Source organism: Balaenoptera acutorostrata, chromosome 19, assembly GCF_949987535.1.
Source record: "Balaenoptera acutorostrata chromosome 19, mBalAcu1.1, whole genome shotgun sequence".
NCBI lineage: Eukaryota > Metazoa > Chordata > Mammalia > Artiodactyla > Balaenopteridae > Balaenoptera > Balaenoptera acutorostrata.
Genome location: NC_080082.1, coordinates 11,822,045 through 11,843,434, shown reverse-complemented (window position 1 = coordinate 11,843,434; position 21,390 = coordinate 11,822,045). Strand labels below are relative to the sequence as shown.

General features: G+C 37.6%; 1 protein-coding gene across 2 annotated transcripts in view; it reads left to right on the top strand.

Annotated features, from left to right (window-relative positions):
- CNTNAP4 (contactin associated protein family member 4) overlaps positions 1-21,390 on the top strand; it is a 265,562-nt gene that overhangs the window by 66,230 nt on the left and 177,942 nt on the right. For both annotated transcript variants that reach the window (XM_028166624.2, XM_007182603.2), the window contains exon 3: positions 11,186-11,379. In XM_028166624.2, the coding sequence (XP_028022425.2) occupies positions 11,186-11,379 (194 nt within the window). The remainder of the gene's footprint in view (positions 1-11,185; positions 11,380-21,390) is intronic.

The window sequence follows — 21,390 nt, the reverse complement described above, 5'->3', positions numbered from 1 at the left end:
TTTAGGTGATACAATGACAAAATGACAAGTTTATAACCATAGGCTAAAATCAGATTAATAAATAAAAGGGCTTGATTGGAAAAAACCACGCAGCAGTGGTTTGTTCCATTTACGTCTATTTGGAGTCTTCACTATTGTGGCACAATAAACTCTACCAGACTCTCATATGTCGAAACGTGATTTGTTTTATATAATGAGGTAAAGAAACCATTGAATACACATGTAATAATTGAGGATAATTTTAAAAATCTAAATGTATGTGTATCACTGGCAAAATTAATGGTCAGGTATCACCATTTTGAACTAAATCTTGTAAAAGCGTATTTTCCCCTGTATTCTTTTTATGAAGCCCTAACGCTTGTGTGCTCCACTCTTTGTACCTGGGCCCAGGGCCGCGTGGAGCTGGTTGCCCGATGCTGGAGGAGTATTTCACCTGTTGGCTTCACACACTCAGTCCTACTTGGATCCCACTCCACATGCTATTGTAGAACGTTATTTCTGTTAAAGCCAGCAGACTCTGTGTGTGTGTGTGTGTTTCTCTCTTCTTTGTACCAAAAATCAGCGTGCTGCCCAATGAATGTGGAGTGATTCTGCTCTGGAGCAGCGTAGACCTGACTGTATCAATGCTGTGCATATGGCAAAATGTTTTTTGAACCAGATAGACATATTGATTCTGGTTGACCACCCATGTACACGTGCAGATGACATCGTTCTGGCCAATCCACATACAGTTTTAGAAAATCATAAGTTATATAAAATGCATAATCGGCAGCTTTGGGGATGTTAAGCACACGCCCAAGACACTCATAAAGACACTCTAGTATCTTTCGTCATTCAGATCTGAAAACTGGTCGATCTGATTTTCTCAAGCTAGTTGCAAAGCTATGAGTCTGCAGGTTATGTTAGTAGTTGAGAAGTAACATGGAAACACCATATATTTTTCAGTATTGCCAAAACTTTAGCAGCTGAATGTATTGTTTTTAGTTGGGAAGATCCTGTTTGCTCTTCAGTTCAGAGACTGTTTCCCATTTTTTCCCGCTTACCAAGTCACCTCAAACTCCCTAGCCTCTGCTGGGTAAAGGAACCTCCTTTGGTTGTGTCAGTCTCTTCCAGGTAAATGCTCAGACCTTCTGATTTCCTAATCTTTCTTCCACTCCTTTCCAAAATGGCAGTTGGCATGAGAGGAACTGAGATGATGTCCTGGCACTTGGGCTGGGGGTCTCCCCTGACATATGTCGGTTGTTGTGTTGATGTCCACCACAAGATCATTGATTGGATCCTTGTGTCCCAGGTCAGTGATACCTGCTAAGTGTGGTTTGGTTGGTCCTCACACTGGATGTTTGTTGATGTACACTGCCAAATTTAGTGGTCATTTGGTCCCTACGACTGTTCTCTTGACAAAGGCCATCACCTTTTCTGGCCAGGCCCCATGACACTTCTTGTTCTATTCAGATTCCCCGAAGCTGGCTGTGACATTCTTTTGGTTAATAGGTAGAACAGATGGGCAGTGGTCTTTGGACACTGTCACTATCCTGAAGAACCCCTCTGGTTAGCTCTAGTCAGACCCTCATTCATTTCTAAGCATTGTTCTTTATCTTCTCAGACTCTGTGTAATGGTTTCTGGGGAACATGACTCATTAGGTAGAAAAATGAAAAACACATCCTTCTAATAAAAAAAAAAACCAATTATCTCTTGTCAAAGAAAATTGCACTGGATTGAGTTAAAAAGACAAAAAGACTTTATTCAAGACTATAGCAATGGGGGTCAAGACTTCTGCAGTAGGGGAGAGAGATTGAACTCTGCTCTGTTGAAATCAAGGTGGGAGAGTTTTAAAGCACTGAGCTGATGAGCTAATGGAAGAGTACTGGAGAACCTCAGGGGGAAGTTGGTCAACGTGATTAGGCCATTTGTGTTTGCTAATTGGTGCTTGTGGAGTTAGGCTCCTGCCCTCCCGCAGAGACTGGGCGATAGGGCTCTATCTTTCTTGATTACATTTCAGAGGGATGACTCAGGTCCTTGAGAAAGACATTCTTGGATTGTAAAACTGTAAGGAGGCTTGATGAAGATTTACATTGCAAGGATCAGAGAAATAATTTACAATTGCAACTTCCCTCAATTAAATGCTCTGAGAAAAGGGAGGCCAGGGGCCTATGGTCAGGGAAAAAACCTGTCTGAAGTTCAGTCAAGATGAGGGGAATGTTATGAATGAATGTTAAGGATGTCTCGGTCACCAGCATCACTAATCATTTTTCCCATTGCCTGTGAAATAAAATTTTCCACAATAAAATAATACTTAAAAAGGAATAAATCGTGGAATTAAAGTATGTGTATTCAAGACTAAATTCAACAAAAATCTAAGCCTCGAGTTAAACATATCTCATTCATTGGGATCGTGATGCTGTATTAATGTTTTAGCATTTTCACAAATTGGGAAAATATTAAATGATTTAATCAAATGCCTGGAATTGGTTTTGTACTTTTTACCTTTTTTTCATATACTATGCCCTAGTATTGCTGGCTTTTCCAATCATTATGTGGAAATAATGTCTGTTGGGTACAAGAGTGACTTCAGTTTCTTAACCCAGGAGTGATATGAGGACATTTGACTCATGGCAGCTTATCATCTCTCTCTGGCTGGGGAAGATAAAAAAAAAAAAAGGTAGGGAAGCAAAAAATGGTTTTTCAGTCTCTGGGATATTGTCAGTGTGCTCTATCTGATGCATGAGGTCATTTACTGAAATGACCTGCCTCACTGTAGTAGATCTAAATCGAAACTTTTAGAAAAGTATTATAATGGTCTTAGAGCAAAACATGGGCAAGTCCTGATTACCGTCTGAATTTCCAGACATCATGTGCTCAAAGTCATTTTTCCAAAGCTACTAATTTGAATGAAATAAAACTGGCTGTGGTGAAAAAAATTAAAGCACAGATTTTGGTGGTTTTGTAATTTTATTCTAGTCTTCTAGAGGAAATTTGGCTTTCCCAAAATTTGCACATCAAATATACGAATCAAAATGCCTAAGCAGAGAAAGGATGTAAATATTTACTGATTAATCCACTGAATTATTGAACACTTCAGAAACGTTTGATCTGGCAATACAAGAAGCAGGGCTGAAAGTCAGTCTGCCAGTCTGCTGGGAGGAAAAATTGATCAACAGCAAAACACTAAAACCTACGAGAATTTTGTAAGGTATTATTAGTTTAGAACCTTGCTGGGGGAATGAAGTAAAAAGCATCTCTTTCATTGTATCAAAAACTCCAAAAATAGAGCAATAAATACATCTAGGAAATGTAGTTTACAAGTGATTAAACTAGGGAACTTTGAAGCGGTTGGTAGACATTGTGTGTATGTACGTGCATGCCTCTGTGTGTGTGTGTGTGTGTGTCTCAGCCAAGTGCCTAAGCTTTCTCTTCGAGAACCTCACTGAAAGTACTGAAAGAGATAATTGGTTTTTTTTTTTTATTAGAAGGATGTGTTTTTCATTCTCTTTTGCAAAGAGAAGTATCTTGTGCTTTTATTTAGTTTTATTTAGTTCCAGCTTTTGCCACTAGGTATAATATATTCATATTTGGTATATAAATTAACACAGTCTTATTATACCCATATGGAAAGAGATTTATTTCATTCCTTTATTCAATAAATATTTATTAAGCACCTACTATGTGTCAGGCAGTGTGCTAGACACGTAGGATCTATCTTTGAACAAAACAGGCCAAGACTCTAGGCCTCATTGAGCTTATATTCTGATAGGGCAAGATAAAGGATAAAGAAAGATACTAAACGAGAAATGTATGTATAAATATGTCAATATCTGACAAAAAATGAAAAGTGGTTTGGATTAAGATGAATGGGAGCAGGATTGCTGGGTGGAAGGAGTTTTAATAGGGAAGGTCAGGAGAGGCATGCTTGTATGAGAGCGATCACATTTGAGCAAAGACTTGACGGTAGCAAAGGTTTTAGCCCAGTCTATCTCAGAGAAGAGCACTCCAGGCAGAAAGGATAGCTTATCAAAGCATGGGATGGGAGATGGGAGAATGGTGTTTGCTCAAAGAACCTTGAGGAGGCCGTCGTTGACGGAGGGTACCGATCTGGGAAGCCAGACCTGGGGCGGGAGCCGTGCAAGGGGGGCAGATCATACAAGGAATCTGGAGGCCGTATAGTAATGACTTTGTCTTTCACTGTGTGTGAAAGTGAAAGTTATTGTAGTGTTCTGAGCCCAGGAATAATATTTTAAACCTGTTGTATAGAGAACAGAGAGAGTCTCAGTGAGCAAAGGGGGAAGCAGGGAGACTTGTTAGGTTGCTGTGGCAAGAATCCAGGCTGGAATAGAAAGGAGCACCAGTGGAGTTGGAGAAATCCTCTGATTCTGCAGAGTTGAGTAGCACCAGCAGTATTTCTGTCGGTTTGGTAGTATGGTGAGAGAGAAAGAAAGGAGTCAAGCACACTCTATTTTTTCTTTTTTTTTTTTTTTGTCTTGAGAAACTTTAAGAATGGAATTGTCTGTCATAAACTGGGTTGGGGAAGCATGTGAATAGAGTAGGATTTGGGGGAAGAAGAGGAGTTTGGTTTGGGAAATGTTAAAGATAGCAAGTAGAGAGTCTAATATCAGGGAAGAGGTTGGGGGTGGAGATAGAAACTGGGGAATTATTGGCACATAATATTTAAGTCCATGAGGCCAAGAGAGGTCAGCAAGGAGATGGGGATGGAGAAGAAGCAGGGCGAAGGACTGAGCCCTGGAGCATCTCAGCCTTCAGAGGGAAGAGATAAGGGGAAGAACCAACAATGGAGATTGAGAAGGAGCAACTAATAAGCTAAGAAGAAAATGAAGAGAATGAGCTTTATGGAAGTTTAAGTGGACAAAGAATATCAAGGCATTGGGAGTAGTTGAAAGTATCAGATGTCACTGACAGGCCAAGTGGTAGGAAGACTGAAATCTGACTATTCGCTTTAGTAACATGCAGTTCTTTGGTAACCTTGACAAGAGCAGTTTTCATTGAGTGGCATGGACTGACAGTCTAATTGGAATTGGCCTGAGATAGAATGAAATGACAAACATCGGAAAGAGTGTGCATGGACATCTTATTTGAATTAGCATATTACCTTAATATAAAAAGCAGGAGAAATAGAGTGGAGTCAAGAGAAGCTTCTTTTTTTTTTTCTTTTAAAGGGGGAAAAATAACAGCATGCATGTACGTTAATGGGTATGATCCATTAAGGAGAAAAAGATAATGCAGGAGAGAATGGAGAACTGCTGATGCAGTGGCCTGAGTGGGTTCAGCCAAAGGGGAAGGGGCTGGCCAGTGGCTCACGTACCTGGAAAGCGCAGGGATGCCCTGCGGGCCCAGCTGGACTCCGGGGTGCTGACTGTGCTATCAGAACTGGGTCTCGCCTCGTCTCTCTGTTCTGCTCGGGTCTTTGCTGCTTCACTCAGGTTTTCCACAACAGTTGCTCCTACAGCTCGATGCCTAATTCCCATCCTTTCAGCGTTCACAGCAGAAAAGAGGGTCTTTCTCTAATAGTCTCAACGATATCCTGGAATTGCCCTGCTGGCTCGGCTCAGCTGACCTGCCTGTACCTGTAATAATCACTGTGACCAGGGGCAGCAATGCCAAGATTCAGGAGTGTACACGAGGCAAGACTAGCCAGGCACAGAGCATCGATAGAGTCATGTTGCCTTCCAGCAAAAAGAACTACACTGGTAAAAATACAAAGCTTGATAAGGTTCTAAATGGTGGCCCCGGGGCACTGCGAACCATTTAAGGGAGACAGACAAATACAGGTACAATGTTTTTTCTCTTACTTTTACATTATTGTAATTCAATGTCAAGATCAAAATGATCCAGGCAAACTTACAATTGTGGGGAAATCTAGATGAAATCACATGTGAAAAAATGTAATTATCTCAGAGGGAAACTTCCCTAGGACAATTTTAATTAAGCCAGTTATTTTCTAGACATGTAGATGCCATAATGATGGCTAGGACTGTCACTGAACTGTGTTCACTTGTGTTTTGTGTCCTGGAACACCTGTGTCCTTCTATGCTTTACATCTTGAGAAATATGGCTTGCCCTTTCGTGTGTTCCACCCTTTGCAAAGTTGACAAACTCTGTGACGCATCACCTTCACAGGTGACCATCAGCAGTGGCAGTCATGCCATTTTTAATATTAGTAGGGGATAGAAGTGATTCTTCTCTATATTTTAAAGCTCCAACCAAGAGTATTTTTTTCTTCAATTTTTCTTTCACGTCCATGAACTTGTAAGGTGTGCCTTCATGTCCAGAACTAAATATTCGTGCTCCCTACTCGAAAGGATACAAGGGTTTTAAATGTAATTCAGCCAGCTACCTATTTATATTTAAATAACACAATCTATTATTCGAATTTATTCTTGGGATAAAATATACCACGCTGGGGCAGTGGTAGTTGTATAATTATTTCAAGGTTAACGAATGAAAAAGGAGGAGGTTTCTTAAATGAGATCCTAACAGATTAAAATCATTAAAAAATAATTTCTCATCTATACTAGAAATTTGGGAAAATTTACTTAGCTTCTGTGAATCTCTTTTTTAAAAGTTTCATTTGAAAAGAAGAGATGTTAAAATATATTTCATCTCACAAGATAATTTTAATAATTAAGTTTAATATGGTACATAAAATTTCTAGTAGAGTACTTAGCATACAATAGGCACCGGCTAAATTTTAGTTTGCTTTTTTTTTCCTGACCGTTCACAGCAACATGTGTTACAGAAGCCAGTTCCTAAGGAAGCTGATGTTTAAAAGTAGTAGGCAACAGATACAAGAGATGCTGTGTTTTGTGATCATTCAGTAACTAAATTTTTCCAAAGCTCAACTTTACTGTGATGGTAACTCTTTGGAGTCGATAGCAATAATAATTGTTTTATAATTCAAAAAGTAACAATTACCGTATACTCACGTGCTTGCTGTCTGTGAGAGAAATCAATAGGCACTTATTATGCTTTTTAAATTTAAATCTCATAGCAGTACTACAATGCTTAGTGTAAAAATCTCATCAGTGGGTAGAGGGCTTTTAAGTGTGAGTTTTCAGGCTGTGATATGAAGATGCAAGAAATGTTTCTGTTTGAATAAATTTATGACATTTTATTATGCCAAGTCTCAGTAATGAGGCCAAGGCAGGAGAAAAAGGAGGGTGGCATAGGGGAAGGAGGGCTGCGATATGGGGAAGAAAAGAAATGGAGGGATAAGACTCTGTCTTGTGGATTAAGTGTCAATAACCATGGAATAGATGGGGTTATGGAAAGATGGTCATTGGTCTCACATTGGTCTACCATGATGTTGACTCTATCGGCATATTAAAAGCATCATTAAGGACAAATAATACTTGACCACCAGCTGAAAGTTTTAGTTAGTAAATTTTAAAAGTTCACTATATTTTATTTTATAGTAATTCAGGGTTAACAACTTGCTGGAGTTAGCCATCATTTTCTCCATTCAAAAAGTAGATACTATGACAATAGGATGTCTCCAGAAGGCTAGGTGGTTTGGCAGTGACCCTACGCCTGGGGTAGCTTAACCTCAGCTGCAGCTGCATTTTCATTTCATGTCACTATTGTCCCTACATGTCATCATAGGCTGGCACTACTAAAGTGTGCTGAGTTCTATATCCATGTCTATTTATCTATATCTGTATATTTGCATTTTCTATATTACTATTCAACATTTGTTTTAAAATTAGAACAATCATAACACTCCATCACACACTTATACCATGTGTGTCTACAGAGCCACACAGTTTAAAACCCTGTAGGAATCTCTGGATTCCCTATGGCTGACTTAGCTCGCTGAAATTACTTGGTAAAGCCTAGGAGCATCTGAATTTCCATTACTTTATTGGTGTACCTCGTTAATGGTATCACTTGATTTAGCATATCCGTAGTACCTTTTCGCCACAGGTGAGAAATTGAAATGTTCAAGGTCAATTAATTGCGGATGTTTCAAGTTGGTTAGAGCAGCTGTAATGGTGAGTGACGCAGGGAAGAGGGAGCGGTCAGTGAGAGGTTCCTCTTGCTCCTGATGGGAATTGATGATCCAATTTTAACTCACTAGACTCACGCTGATTCTTTTTTTTTTTTCCACTGTGCTTCTCTCATGTGTTCCTGTTTTAAATACTGATCTATAAAGGAATGTCAAAGTGCCACAGAAACATTATGCAACTCTGTATTAAAAATGTATCTTCATTACTGACTTTAGACCATTAAAATTAACTAGAAAGAGCAAGAAACAAAATAACTCAGTATTTTCTCAAAGGTATAAGGTGATGTAGATAATATTCCAAACATAGAAATTCCAGGTAAAGATGATGGCTGGCTGGGGGCACTTCATTCATTCTTTTCCAACTTTTCTATGCAAAAAATGATAAAAATGCAGAGAGATAGGCAGTTGTAACGCATATGCAACTATGCTGCAGATGGACCAAGGATGCTTGGTGAACATCAGACCCTGGAAGACTTTCAACTTCCAAACTTTTGATAGGCCCTGAGGCAGAATTGTAAAATTAGATAGGACAGTAGAGGGAAGTTTTTACCCATTCACCACTCCCATCATGTACCCATACTTCAAAGACATGGTCTATTGTTAATTCTAGAGAGGAAGGTTGGCCCTACTGTCAGGTAGCCAAATCCTGAGATTCCCCAACCCCTATTGCTACTGTCTTTTCTACATCCATTGGGAACTGCTGATTCCCATTTATATATCATGACAATATGGGGGACACTGCTGTGTCCTAGTTAAGAGCACTGTGCCTCTTGTTGCTCTGCAGACAGGCTGCATGAGCAGCGCCCTTTGTGGACAGCAAAGCCATGCTAGGTCAATGACCCCGAGACACCCGAAATGCAGCCAGGGCCCACGTCTACCCAACAAGCCCTCTTACTTAAAATACAAGCATTTTTCACTCTAGCCTAAACATGGTAGATGGTATTGGTGACCAAGAGAACTCCACTCATCGAGGTTACTAGCCAAAACCACAGGTTCTTCAGGGGCAAATACAGAGAAAATGAAAAGTAAAAACACACCGATAAAAATTGCACAATGTATCAATATTTTGGATCAAGAAGGAGAGCATTGTACTTTTGATGTACAAAGTGGAAGACACTTTTGAACAATGGTTCCCTCCAAGAAAGAAGGAAATTTGAAAAAAAATTATGTAGTTCTAAAGACAATGTAGTAAGTAATCTCGGGACTCACACCCGAATACAATCAGGAGTTAGTGTGATACTGTCAAGGAAGGAGACTGTTAGAATATAATACTTAAAAAAAAATGCTGTCTTAACTCAGTTTGAGGCCCTGACTAGAAGCTGGTCAGTCTCCTTCTTGAGCAGCTGATTGTGTCCAAACCCAACCCCTTCTTTTATTGCGCTCACACCCTCTGTGGCCACTGTGCATCAACCATGATCATCCTGGAGCCAGGTCCAGACCCCCGGACACAGCCCCTCTTCCCTGGAGCTCACAAAACTTAGCTGACCCCACCCCGCTTGCCATACGTAAGCTGCCCTCTACGGCTTCAACTTGCCACCCTTTCTGTGGTGGCATTTCCCTCTACGGCCCTTCCTGGCAGTCTTCTCTTCTTTGAAGCTGTAACACAGAGTTCTGCTTTTTATCTCTCAGAGTGTCACTGTGTTGTATCTGCCATCAGAAGGGTTTTTAAATCTTATTAAAGCAGTTGTTAATACAGATGTGTCCCTTTAGGTCTCACAAAAGTATGTGCCTTACCGTAATAGCAAAATTGGGCATCTCTTTGTATTAGTGCCTGACTCAAGGTTTATAAAACAGGGCATGGATGTCAAGGATAATGCTTGAATAAAAACTGTATATAAATTTATGGTAATCTCTATCTGAAATGTCAGAACTTATTATCAGAGCCTCAAGGTGGATGGCAAAAGAATGGGGAAAAGAAAACATGTACTAATATTCTTACATGGTACATTATGTAACAGATACTGCATTTTAATATATATTGAATAGTAGATAATTATGGATTCAAAAATGGGATAAACCCTATTTCATGTTTTTTACAGTGACTACATAATACTTACACAGGCAGCAATGTCAGTATTACTTAAATAAATTCCTCAAATAAAGCACTATTATAGTAAACTGGAAAAATGAAACGTCTTAACAAGACGTACAGTAGGTAATCACGTCTATAATTTTCTGGTGTGCATTTGGATAAAACAAAACACAATAAATTCTGTTCTATCCATATTTCCTTGAATATACAACAGACTTCTATTTTTCACTTCTGAGTGCTCAAACACAATTTACCATGGCTCTCCTATCCGCTATCCTCTCACCCACCACCCCACTTCCCAGATAGGATACAACTAGTGATGTGTTGGTAAACTGGCTGGGGTGGGAGTGGGTACTGATTTGCAGAGTTGGCCAATTTTCGTGGTTTAAATACTCCCACCATGGCCAATTGCAAAGATGGCTATCTTTAACAATCATCTTGCAAAATTGCTGAAAATTTAATGGTCTCTCACACACTGTTGCAAGTCAGTTATCACTGGATAGAGCTCTCCATTATTTACTGTGTTATTATTCCCTGCACCTGCCTCACCATTAACCCTTTTCATGTTGTGTTTCAAATATGCTTTTCAATGTCTTTTCCTCCCATAAGAACGTAAACACGGTGAAGGCAGGAACTATCCCTTGGCCATCTTTGTATTCCTGGGTTTAATGCTGTACTTCTTTCTCTAAGGAGTCTAAACATGATCAGACATCAAAGGTAGTCTTCTAGTTCCACCATAGTGTGAAGGTAAATCAAGTTCTGGGCAAAGGGGTGTAAGGCCAAATCATTACACAGTCATGCATGTGGGCAGTAAACATGCCAGTTCCAAGTGTTGACGTGGATGTCTGCCTGTCAAATTAAGTGGTTTAAACATTCAATGAGTTTAACCTCATTCAGTTAACTCTCCCAGTGTCAGATGGTTGAAACGCCTGGAAATGAACATAATTAACATAGGTTCCATCCATTTACATTACATTCTTGTTTCTCTATATTTTTCTAGCATTATGGAAAGTTTCGTATTTTGGAAATTTGACTTTCTTAAGTTCCATAGAGGAACAGTCTTACTGGGATTGCTAGTTCACGAACAGATTTTTAATGAATTCTTTGCTCATTTCTCCTTTTTCTCTTTTCACAAAAGGAGCCGGTGGCTGGTCTCCACTTGTGTCAAACAAACACCAGTGGTTGCAGATTGACCTTGGAGAGAGAATGGAGATCACCGCTGTGGCCACCCAAGGGGGATATGGGAGCTCCAACTGGGTGACCAGCTACCTCCTAATGTTCAGTGACAGTGGCAGGAACTGGAAACAGTATCGACAAGAGGACAGTATCTGGGTATGTTTCTTTAACAGAATACGTCGCCTCTCAGAGAGAGAAGTAGAGTCATCCCTACATGCTGTTTACGAATCTCTTAAACTAAGTTTAGAAACAGAATCTTCAGAATTACTTAGAGAACATTTTTCAAGGGAAAATGTATTACTCTTCATTTTCTAATACATTTTATGGTTTAATTTATGAAAATACTAAAGGTAAACTTATTTTACAGAGTCCTCAGAAATTGAAAAAAAAAATCTCATTAGTGCACTCAATAGTGTGGAAGTTAAAGAAACTAAACCTATATAAAAAAAATTTTAAGTTTTGTTCAATAACATAGTAGTTTTGCATTGTCTTTATTTAAGTTTGTTGAAAAGAATTTATTGCTTTTATTTCTTCTGATGACTGAGATTTATGAATTAATCTCTCTCTAGTATATGGAGGTTTTTATGTATAATATTTGGAATATTTATATATGTATTTTATATATACACCCACATATATGATTTATATATACACCCACGTATATGATTTATATATAAACCATTCTCTAGTCTTTTCAAGTGTGTAAGATGCTGTGTTTTGTGGCCAGGGCACAGCTCCTGTAAGGGAGACTGACAAGGAGGCCGTTTGTAAAAAAGTGGGTGGTATTTGTAGTTGACTGATGGTATTTAAACACCCAATGGAAGAGGGAAGCTAAAGGAAGTTTGCTTGGTGGTGAAGAAAGAACTTCTTTTTTTAGTGTAGAAAAGTATTGGTTTGGATCTTATGTGGGCCAGGGACAACATACTGCAATCAAAGAACTGTGTTTTTTTTGGTTTTTAATTTTCCTCTGACTGAGCTGCTGGAACCAGAGAAAATGAGTAACTTAATGAAGCATCATTCTTAGCACACAGATAATTTGGAGGCCTATCTGGGCACATAATGATAATTTTCTTTGATCAGTCAATGGCCTCTCTTTTGAAACTTCCTAGCACTCCGTTATACATTATACAGTTGTTGAAGAAATGGGCTGTGATTTACTCACCTTTGTATCTCTAAAGTACTTGGTGGTCATCCAGTGCATGTTTATTGATGTAAATTGAATTGAGAAGATGTAGCCCTGCTCTTCCTCAAGCAAGGACAACAGTCAGGCTGGAAGAAGTTTTCTATAAGCATTTTTAAGAAAACCTGCATTAAAATCCAAAGCAAGTAGAAGTTCTGTATAAGAGCAAGAAAAATTGGATATTATGGTTGAATTAGTTCCATGAAAACCATTCAAAGTAGGGATAAAATAAACAGTAATTATGAACCAATAGCAATGAAAGCTTAATGAGGTATTTATTTTAACTAGGTGTTTGGATTATCTTTTACTCTTTTTTTTGAAATAAGCATTGGATTTTAAACTAGATAAATGGCGGCTAATTCGTGCTAATATTTAGCTGTGTTAAGTAAGATGTATGTTTTTGATATTTAAAAAAAATTTTTAATCTTAACCATGACAATTAATTGTTTTTCATGGATTAAGCTTGAGGAAAACCAAACCTAGATAGTGCTATTTGCCTTTTTCACTTACTCAGTAAAGGTGAGGTGCTCAGGGTGCAATAGTGACGTGAATGATATCCTTAACTAGTCCAAACCAATCAATGTAAAGACAGACGGCATCGATCACAGTTACCTGGCTAGGTAACATTGTTTTTTAGACTGTGCTATCATTTGTTGGTTTACTCATTGTTTTCCCCTCTGGAGTGTGAGCACCCTGAAAGTAGAGGCTCTACCTTCCAACCTGTCATCCCAGTATCCCCAGTCTTAACAGTACCTGGCATGTTGCCGGCAATTACTAAATGTTTGTTGAATGAATGAATGAATGAGGGAAAGAGTGAATGAACCAGTAAATGAAATGCACTTTCTTGTAGGATACTTTTACGATCACACAACTAAAAGTGACCCCTTCCTCCACCCATCAACTCCTCCTTTTAGTACATTTATATTGTACCAGATTAATGTACTTCAGAGTTAGAAGGCTACAGTTCTCTCTCCCCTGTACATCTTGAACTTTTTCATGGGAAAAGCTTCATCTTTCTCATCTTTGCATTTCCAGCACTCAGCACCCAGCGTGGCACATCGCTTGTTGAGTAAACTAGTGAAAAAAAATCAGTCAATCAATGAATAGATTTGAATACATTGATCTCCTAATCTGTGCCTAACTTTGTACGAAATTCTGTATTAAAAGAGCTCAAAGTGAGAGAGTGGCATGGACATATAGACACTACCACACGTAAAATAGATAGCTAGTGGGAAGCAGCCGCACAGCACAGGGAGATCAGCTCGGTGCTCTGTGACCACCTAGAGGGGTGGGATAGGGAGGGTGGGAGGGAGACGCAAGAGGGAGGAGATACGGGGATATATGCGTATGTACAACTGATTCACTTTGTTATCAAGCAGAAACTAACACACCATTGTAAAGCAATTATACTCCAATGAAGATGTTAAAAAAAAAAAAAAGAGCTCATGTTAACGTTGTTGAAAAGATAAAACACATCAGAACAAACCAAAGAGTGAGTCAGAGGAGCGTGCAAATGTGTGGTACAGACTCCTAGAGCTTTGGAAGTTGACAGAATATGGAGATCACTGTAGAATGAATTTGTCAAAAAAAGCAGGGCTTACATGGGTGTTGAAAAAAGCATTAAAACTTAGATTATGGAAGGATTAAGGAAGCAATTTCATGAAGCTGGAACAGTGTGAACAGAAGAATGGACATTGGCATTATCCAGAGATATGGTTTCCCATGTAGTAACCAGTGAGACTGTGGTCAGAATGGACTATCAAGTTTGGTAAGGACCGGACTATAATTTTGAATATGGTAAAGAAAGTAGATGAATGTCAAGATCAGAATTGAGACTTGGTGCAGCTCGTGCCATGGCCACACATAAAACGGGTAAGGTTATGGTGTAGGTAAAACAGCCTCAAATCTTCAAACTTTGTTGATATATGTAGACACACACACACACACTCTCTCTCTCTCTCTCTCTCTCATGCTACCTGTTCATCCCAGATAGGCTAATAGTTCTATTGTTACCCCACAGTTACTCAGGTCCCACTCTGAGTGAAGCTCCCTCTCTGTCAATCTGTAATTACCAACGCAGGAAAAATGAAACACGGCGAATTGTGCCCTGGCTCTTGACATTTTTACCTGGTATAACACAGATCACTTTAATTTGTTTTTTTGGTTTTTTTTTTTTAGCCAAAGAACAATTTTTAATTGATGTTCATAGTAAAGAATTTAACCCTTTGTCACATTTTACAAATGTGTTTCCTAACTTTTTTTTTTTTGCCCAGTTTTTCTAGATATTATGGGATGTATCCAAATTATACAAAACTTGCCAGTTTTCTTTCAGAGCTTCACAGTCTGCTCCAGATGATACAAATAAATCTGTGAAAGAGAGTTAGGAAACACCTAAGGCATTATATGAGTATGTGATGGAAACAGGAAGAAAAGGCAGTTGTTACAAGTTTAGAGACAAATAAAATAAAACCCATCAATATGGATGGAAATGCTGCCTGAGGAGTCCTCATTCTCCCTTTATTTATCCCTCTTCAAGCACTAGAGAGAACAGTGACTTCTATATACCTGAAAGAATTAATCAAATGCCCTGCTGCTTTTTACAAATCTTTAAAAAGAAAGGCAAAATGTTTTGTTGTCTATGTGGCCATGCATATGTTTAACAGAACTGTAAACTTGAGAGATATATGATATTTTAAAAAATTATTCTTTGGAATAAAATTTATAGTCCAGTGCTCACAAATGTAATTTATACAAAGTACTCTACTGGATAGCATATAAATATTTTACAAAAACTTAGAAATGCAAGCTACTGAAATTGTTCCTCTCAAATTGAAGACAAAATAAATTCTCTCAACATCCATGATCAAAAGACTTTTCAGCCAGTTTATTGTAAATGATTGGAAAAGGAAATGTAAGGTATAATTTTCACTCATCTAAGAACAATTGCTGAAACTTCATGAAACGAACATCTTAGAAATTATTTTAAGCAAATCAACATGTGCAGGAACTTTACAGCCGAACTATACAAATTCTCTCTGATACATGCTCAAGCTTCTTTTACACTGCAGACTATAAGGGCAAGGAATGGGGTGGTACTAATTTTATGAATTATTTAAGTAAATATGATTGTTATGCACAATAGTTTACTTTTTTTTTAATGTGTCAGGTGCTATTTTTTTTTAACATCTTTATTGGAGTATAATTGCTTTACAATGGTGTGTTAGTTTCTGCTGTATAACAAAGTGAATCAGCTATACATGTACATATATCCCCATATCTCCTCCCTCTAGATTTCAACTGTATCTGATTTTTCAAACAAAAAACCCATAATTTCATATTAGCATATTTCTGAAGTTAGTATAACTATTTTTTAATTAGAAGTGTTGAGTGTCGTGGTTCTGGGTTTGGCTGGTGAAAGACACGGAGCCCCTATGACAAGTATAGTCAATTAGACATAAGCATCACCTGTCACAAAATATTCACGGCATTATTATCACTGTGAATGATTGAGTTGTCAACTCCATACGCCAGACAGGGCAGAAACACCACCTGCAAAGATTTTAACATGTATTTATCTCCAGTCAAATAAATAAGTGACTGAGGGCATTTAATAGGAAACCCAAGGAGGCAGAAACACAAGTGGGAGGTGTGTGATAAGACTGGTAGACTCCTCACCTTGTAAGGTGCACCTTCCTAGACCTTTCCCTATGTTGACCTTTCTACTATGTTATTCTAGTATTCTAAGCCTTCAAAAGTCATGTGTGGTGATATAAAGTGTAACAGTGCTGATGTTGTGTATGTCAACATGTCAAGTCATCAAGCATAATACTTTGCAATTCTTGGCTCAGTACTTGGGCAAATGCCTGGAGAGTGCCTTAAGCTGCTTCAGCCTTTCAACACTGCCTCTACTTGAATGCCAAAAAGATGTTTTTATTGAAAGTCTATTTTATTAGTCTTTATCCTCAGGGAATCTCCTGTTTACATTTCTATTTAGCTGTAAGTTCTCCAACCTTTTGAAAATGATTAACCTAGGAGTGCATGGTTAAAGGTGGCTGCATTGGGGTTTTTAATGTGACATCAATCATGAATCAGAACGGTTTGCTAGGCGCCTTCTCTATCAAGCAGCATGGTTTACTTCACCTCCTCGCATCTGTGCTCATTCTGTAACGTGATGTCAGTCCCTTCTCATAAACTTCTTGGGCACATGTATATTGGAACTTTACATCAATATGTAATATACAAAAATATATATGAACTCCTGTGAGCTGTGGAAACATATATACAGTGATATAAGATAAATGGTAATGTTGCTTCACATTCTTCCAATTGATCTGTCCCTAAGCCAGCAAAATAAAAATAATTTGAAGAGAGTGATTAGAGTTAGCAGGAGATTTGATTTGGTGCTCTCTTCAGAGTGCACAGTCACATCCAGATTATTCTCAAATCATCAACCAGAGGATGGCATGTTTTAAAAACACTGTAAAACTTGTATCTCACATTCTACCATGTGACAGTTCAGTGACCAAACATCACCCTCTTTTCTCCTTTCTTGCTGTGATGCAGTGTTGTAGATTTCTGCTTCTAACTTTGCTCATTCCCCAGTCACAAGAAGCTACATATGGAGATCCTCTCTCTGGAAAGCAATTCTGTCCTTTTGAAATGTTTCTTTTTTTTCTTTTTTACATCTTTATTGGAGTATAATTGCTTTACAGTGTTGTGTTTCTGCTGTATAACAAAGTAAATCAACTATATGCATACATATATCCCCATATCCCCTCCCTCTTGAGCCTCCCTCCCACCCTCCGTATCCCACCCCTCTAGGTGATCACAAAGCACTGAGCTGATCTCCCTGTGCTATGCGGCTGCTTCCCACTAGCTATCTGTTTTACATTTGGTAGTGTATATATGTCAGTGCTACTCTCTCACTTTGTCGCAGCTTCCCCTTCCCCCCACCCCGTGTCTTCAATTCCATTCTCTCCGTCTGCGTCTTTATTCCTGTCCTGCCCCTAGGTTCATCAGAACCATTTTTTTTTTTAGAACCATATATATGTGTTAGCATACGGTATTTGTTTTTCTCTTTCTGACTTACTTCACTCTGTATGACACACTCTAGGTCCATCCACCTCACTACAAATAACTCAATTTCGTTTCTTTTTATGGCTGAGTAATATTCCATTGTATATATGCGCCACATCTTCTTTATCCATTCATCTGTTGATGGACACTTAGGTTGCTTCCATGTCCTGGCTATTGTAAATAGAGCTGCAATGAACATTGTGGTACATGTCTCTTTTTGAATTATGGTTTTCTCAGGGTATATGCCCAGTAGTGGGATTGCTGGGTCATATGGTAGTTCTAGTTTTAGTTTTTTAAGGAACCTCCATACTGTTCTCCATAGTGGCAGTATCAATTTACATTCCTACCAACAGTGCAAGAGGGTTCCCTTTTCTCCACACTCTCTCCAGCATTTATTGTTTGTAGATCTTTTGATGATGGCCATTCTGACGGGTGTGAGGTGATACCTCATTGTGGTTTGATTTGCATTTCTCTAATGATTAGCAATTTTTTAATTGTCAGTTGCTTCATTTGCAAATATTTTCTCCCATTCTGAGGGTTGTCTTTTCGTCTTGTTTATGTTTTCCTTTGCTGTGCAAAAGCTTTTAAGTTTCATTAGGTCCCATTTGTTTATTTTTCTTTTTATTTCCATTGCTCTAGGAGGTAGGTCAAAAAAGGATCTTGCTGTGATTTATGTCATAGAGTGTTCTGCCTGTGTTTTCCTTTAAGAGCTTTATAGTGTCTGGCCTTACATTTAGGTCTTTAATCCATTTTGAGTTTATTTTTGTGTATGGTGTTAGGGAGTGTTCTAATTTCATTCTTTTACATGTAGCTGTTCAGTTTTCCCAGCACCACTTATTGAAGAGGCTGTTTTTCTCCATTTTATATTTTTGCCTCCTTTGTCAAAGATAAGGTGACCATATGTGCGTTGGTTTATCTCTGGGCTTTCTATCCTGTTCCATTGATCTATATTTCTGTTTTTGTGCCAGTACCATACTGTCTTGATTACTGCAGCTTTGTAGTATAGTCTGAAGTCAGAGAGCCTGATTCCTCCAGCTCCGTTTTTCTTTCTCAAGATTGCTTTGGCTATTCGGGGTCTCTTGTGTTTCCATACGAATTGTGAAATTTTTTGTTCTAGTTCTGTGAAAAATGCCATTGGTAGTTTGATAGGGATTGCATTGAATCTGTAAATTGCTTTGGGTAGTATAGTCATTTTCACAATGTTGATTCTTCCAACCCAAGAACATGGTATATCTCTCCATCTGTTTGTATCCTCTTTAATTTCTTTCATCAGCGCCTTATAGTTTTCTGCATACAGGTCTTTTGTCTCCTTAGGTAGATTTATTCCTAGGTATTTTATTTTTGTTGCAATGGTTAATGGGAGTGTTTCCTTAATTTCACTTTCAGATTTTTCATTGTTTGTGTATAGGAATGCAAGAGATTTCTGTGCATTAATTTTGTATCCTGCTACTTTACCAAATTCACTGATGAGCTCTAGTAGTTTTCTGGTAGCATCTTTAGGATTCTCTATGTATAGTATCATGTCATCTGCAAACAGTGACAGCTTTACTTCTTTTCTGATTTGGATTCCTTTTATTTCTTTTTCTTCTCTGATTGCCATGCCTAAAACTTCCAAAACTGTGTTGAATAATAGTGGTGAGAATGGGCACCCTTGTCTTGTTCCTGATCTTAGAGGAAATGGTTTCAATTTTTCACCACTGAGAATGATGCTGGCTGTGGGTTTGTCATATACGGCCTTTATTATGTTGAGTTAGGTTCCCTCTATGCCCACTTTCTGAAGAGTTTTTATCATAAATGGGTGCTGAATTTTGTAGAAAGCTTTTTCTGCATCTATTGAGATGATCATTTGGTTTTTATCCTTCAGTTTGTTAATATGGTGTATCACATTGATTGATCTGTGTATATTCAAGAATTCTTGCATTCCTGGGATAAACCCTACTTGATCATGGTGTATGATCCTTTTAATGTGCTGTTGGATTCTGTTCGCTAGTATTTTGAGTATTTTTGCATGTATGTTCATCAGTGATACTGGCTTGTAGTTTTCTTTCTTTGTGACATTTTTGTCACAGGATACATTTTGATCCTTTGTATTTCTGCAGTGTCAGTTGTTACTTCTCCTTTTTCATTTCTAATTCTGTGGATTTGAGTCTTCCTCCTTTTTTTCCTGATGAGTCTGGCTGATGGTTTATCAATTTTGTTTATCTTCTCAAAGAGCCAGCTTTTAGTTTTATTGATCTTTGGTATTGTTTCTTTCATTTCTTTTTCATTTATTTCTGATCTGATCTTTATGGTTTCTTTCCTTCTGCTTACTTTTTGTTGCTGTTGTTCTTCTTCTTTCTCTGATTGCTTTAAGTGTAAGCTTAGGTTGTTTATTTGAGATTTTTTTTGTTTCTTGAGGTAGGATTGTATTGCTATAAACTTCCCTCTTAAACCTGCTTTTGCTGCATCCCTTAAGTTTTGGGTTGTCATGTTTTCATTGTCATTTGTTTCTAGGTATTTTTTGATTTCCTCTTTGATTTCTTCAGTGATCTCTTGGTTATTTAGTAGCATATTGTTTAGCCTCCATGTGTTTGTATTTTTTACCTGTACTGTTTAGCCTCCACGTGTTTGTATTTTTTTCCTGTAATTGATACCTAGTCTCATAGCATTGTGGTCAGAAAAGATACTTGATATGATTTTAATTTTCTTCAATTTACCAAGGCTTGATTTCTGACCCAAGATATGATCTATCCTGGAGAATGTTCCATGTGCACTTGAGAAGAAAGTGTATTCTGTTGTTTTTGGCTGGAATGTCCTATAAATATCAATTAAGTCTGAAATGTTTCTTTATTGCTCTTCAAGACTCAATCAGTTAGGTCTTCTAAAAAACTGATGCATGAGTCTCTCTTTCCTATTTTACATTTTTAATTTTCAAACTTATCAAACATAATTCAGTCAGATCAGAGGCTAGAAAAATATATAAAGCTAGAAAGGAGGTAAGATTTGGCATTGATACAATAATTCCTTAAAACTCTAAGCGAATCATTTTACTGTTTTTAAAAAGATAATTAAATAAATTATGTGCCTAACAATAAAATTAATTTTTAAAACCAGTAATTTATCTTCCTACATATAAATAACTAGGTAGACAATATAAAAGAAATACATAGTCCACTTATAATAGAGCCAGAAATGAATAAATATCAAGGGAAAAGCTTAAAGGAATTATAAGAGATATATGAAAATAATATTTAGAATATTACTAAAGGACATAAAAGAAGATGATTAAATGTGAGGACATATCTATTTGAAATAGAAAACAATATTATGAAGCTATTCATTCTACCTAAAATAACTCAAAAAAGTGAAATCATTCTGAATTTCATATATAAATAGTGAATATGAGAAAATAGCTGTTAGCAAAAATAACAGTAGTAAGGAGAATCTACATATTAGGAAAATTTTACAAATCTGTGTTAATTAAAACATGTTTATACTTGCACATTAAAACATAGTGGAAGAACAAAATAGAACATCCATTAGCAAATCCAAATACATTTAGGGATTTTCCTACAATAGAGCATTGAAAATATGTGAGGGAATGTAAATTAGTCAATATGGAACTTGGTAAGCTATAGATAGCTTCTAGAAAAATAAATAATAACATTTTTATATCAGAATAGATTCTTGATTAATTGAATATTTAAAAACAATACAGACACACAAACAAAAGTATTAAAAGAACTGACAGGACAATGTATAGATACACATATAATATTGGAAGGGTGTGTCTTTCTAAGCAAGAGAGCCAAACCCAGATGCCACAGGGGAAAAGGTGAAAAATTGGATAATATGTTCAAAGCTGCATGAAAAAAAAAAGAGTATAAACAACATTAAAAGAAAAAGTATAAATTTTTGGAAAATATTTCTAG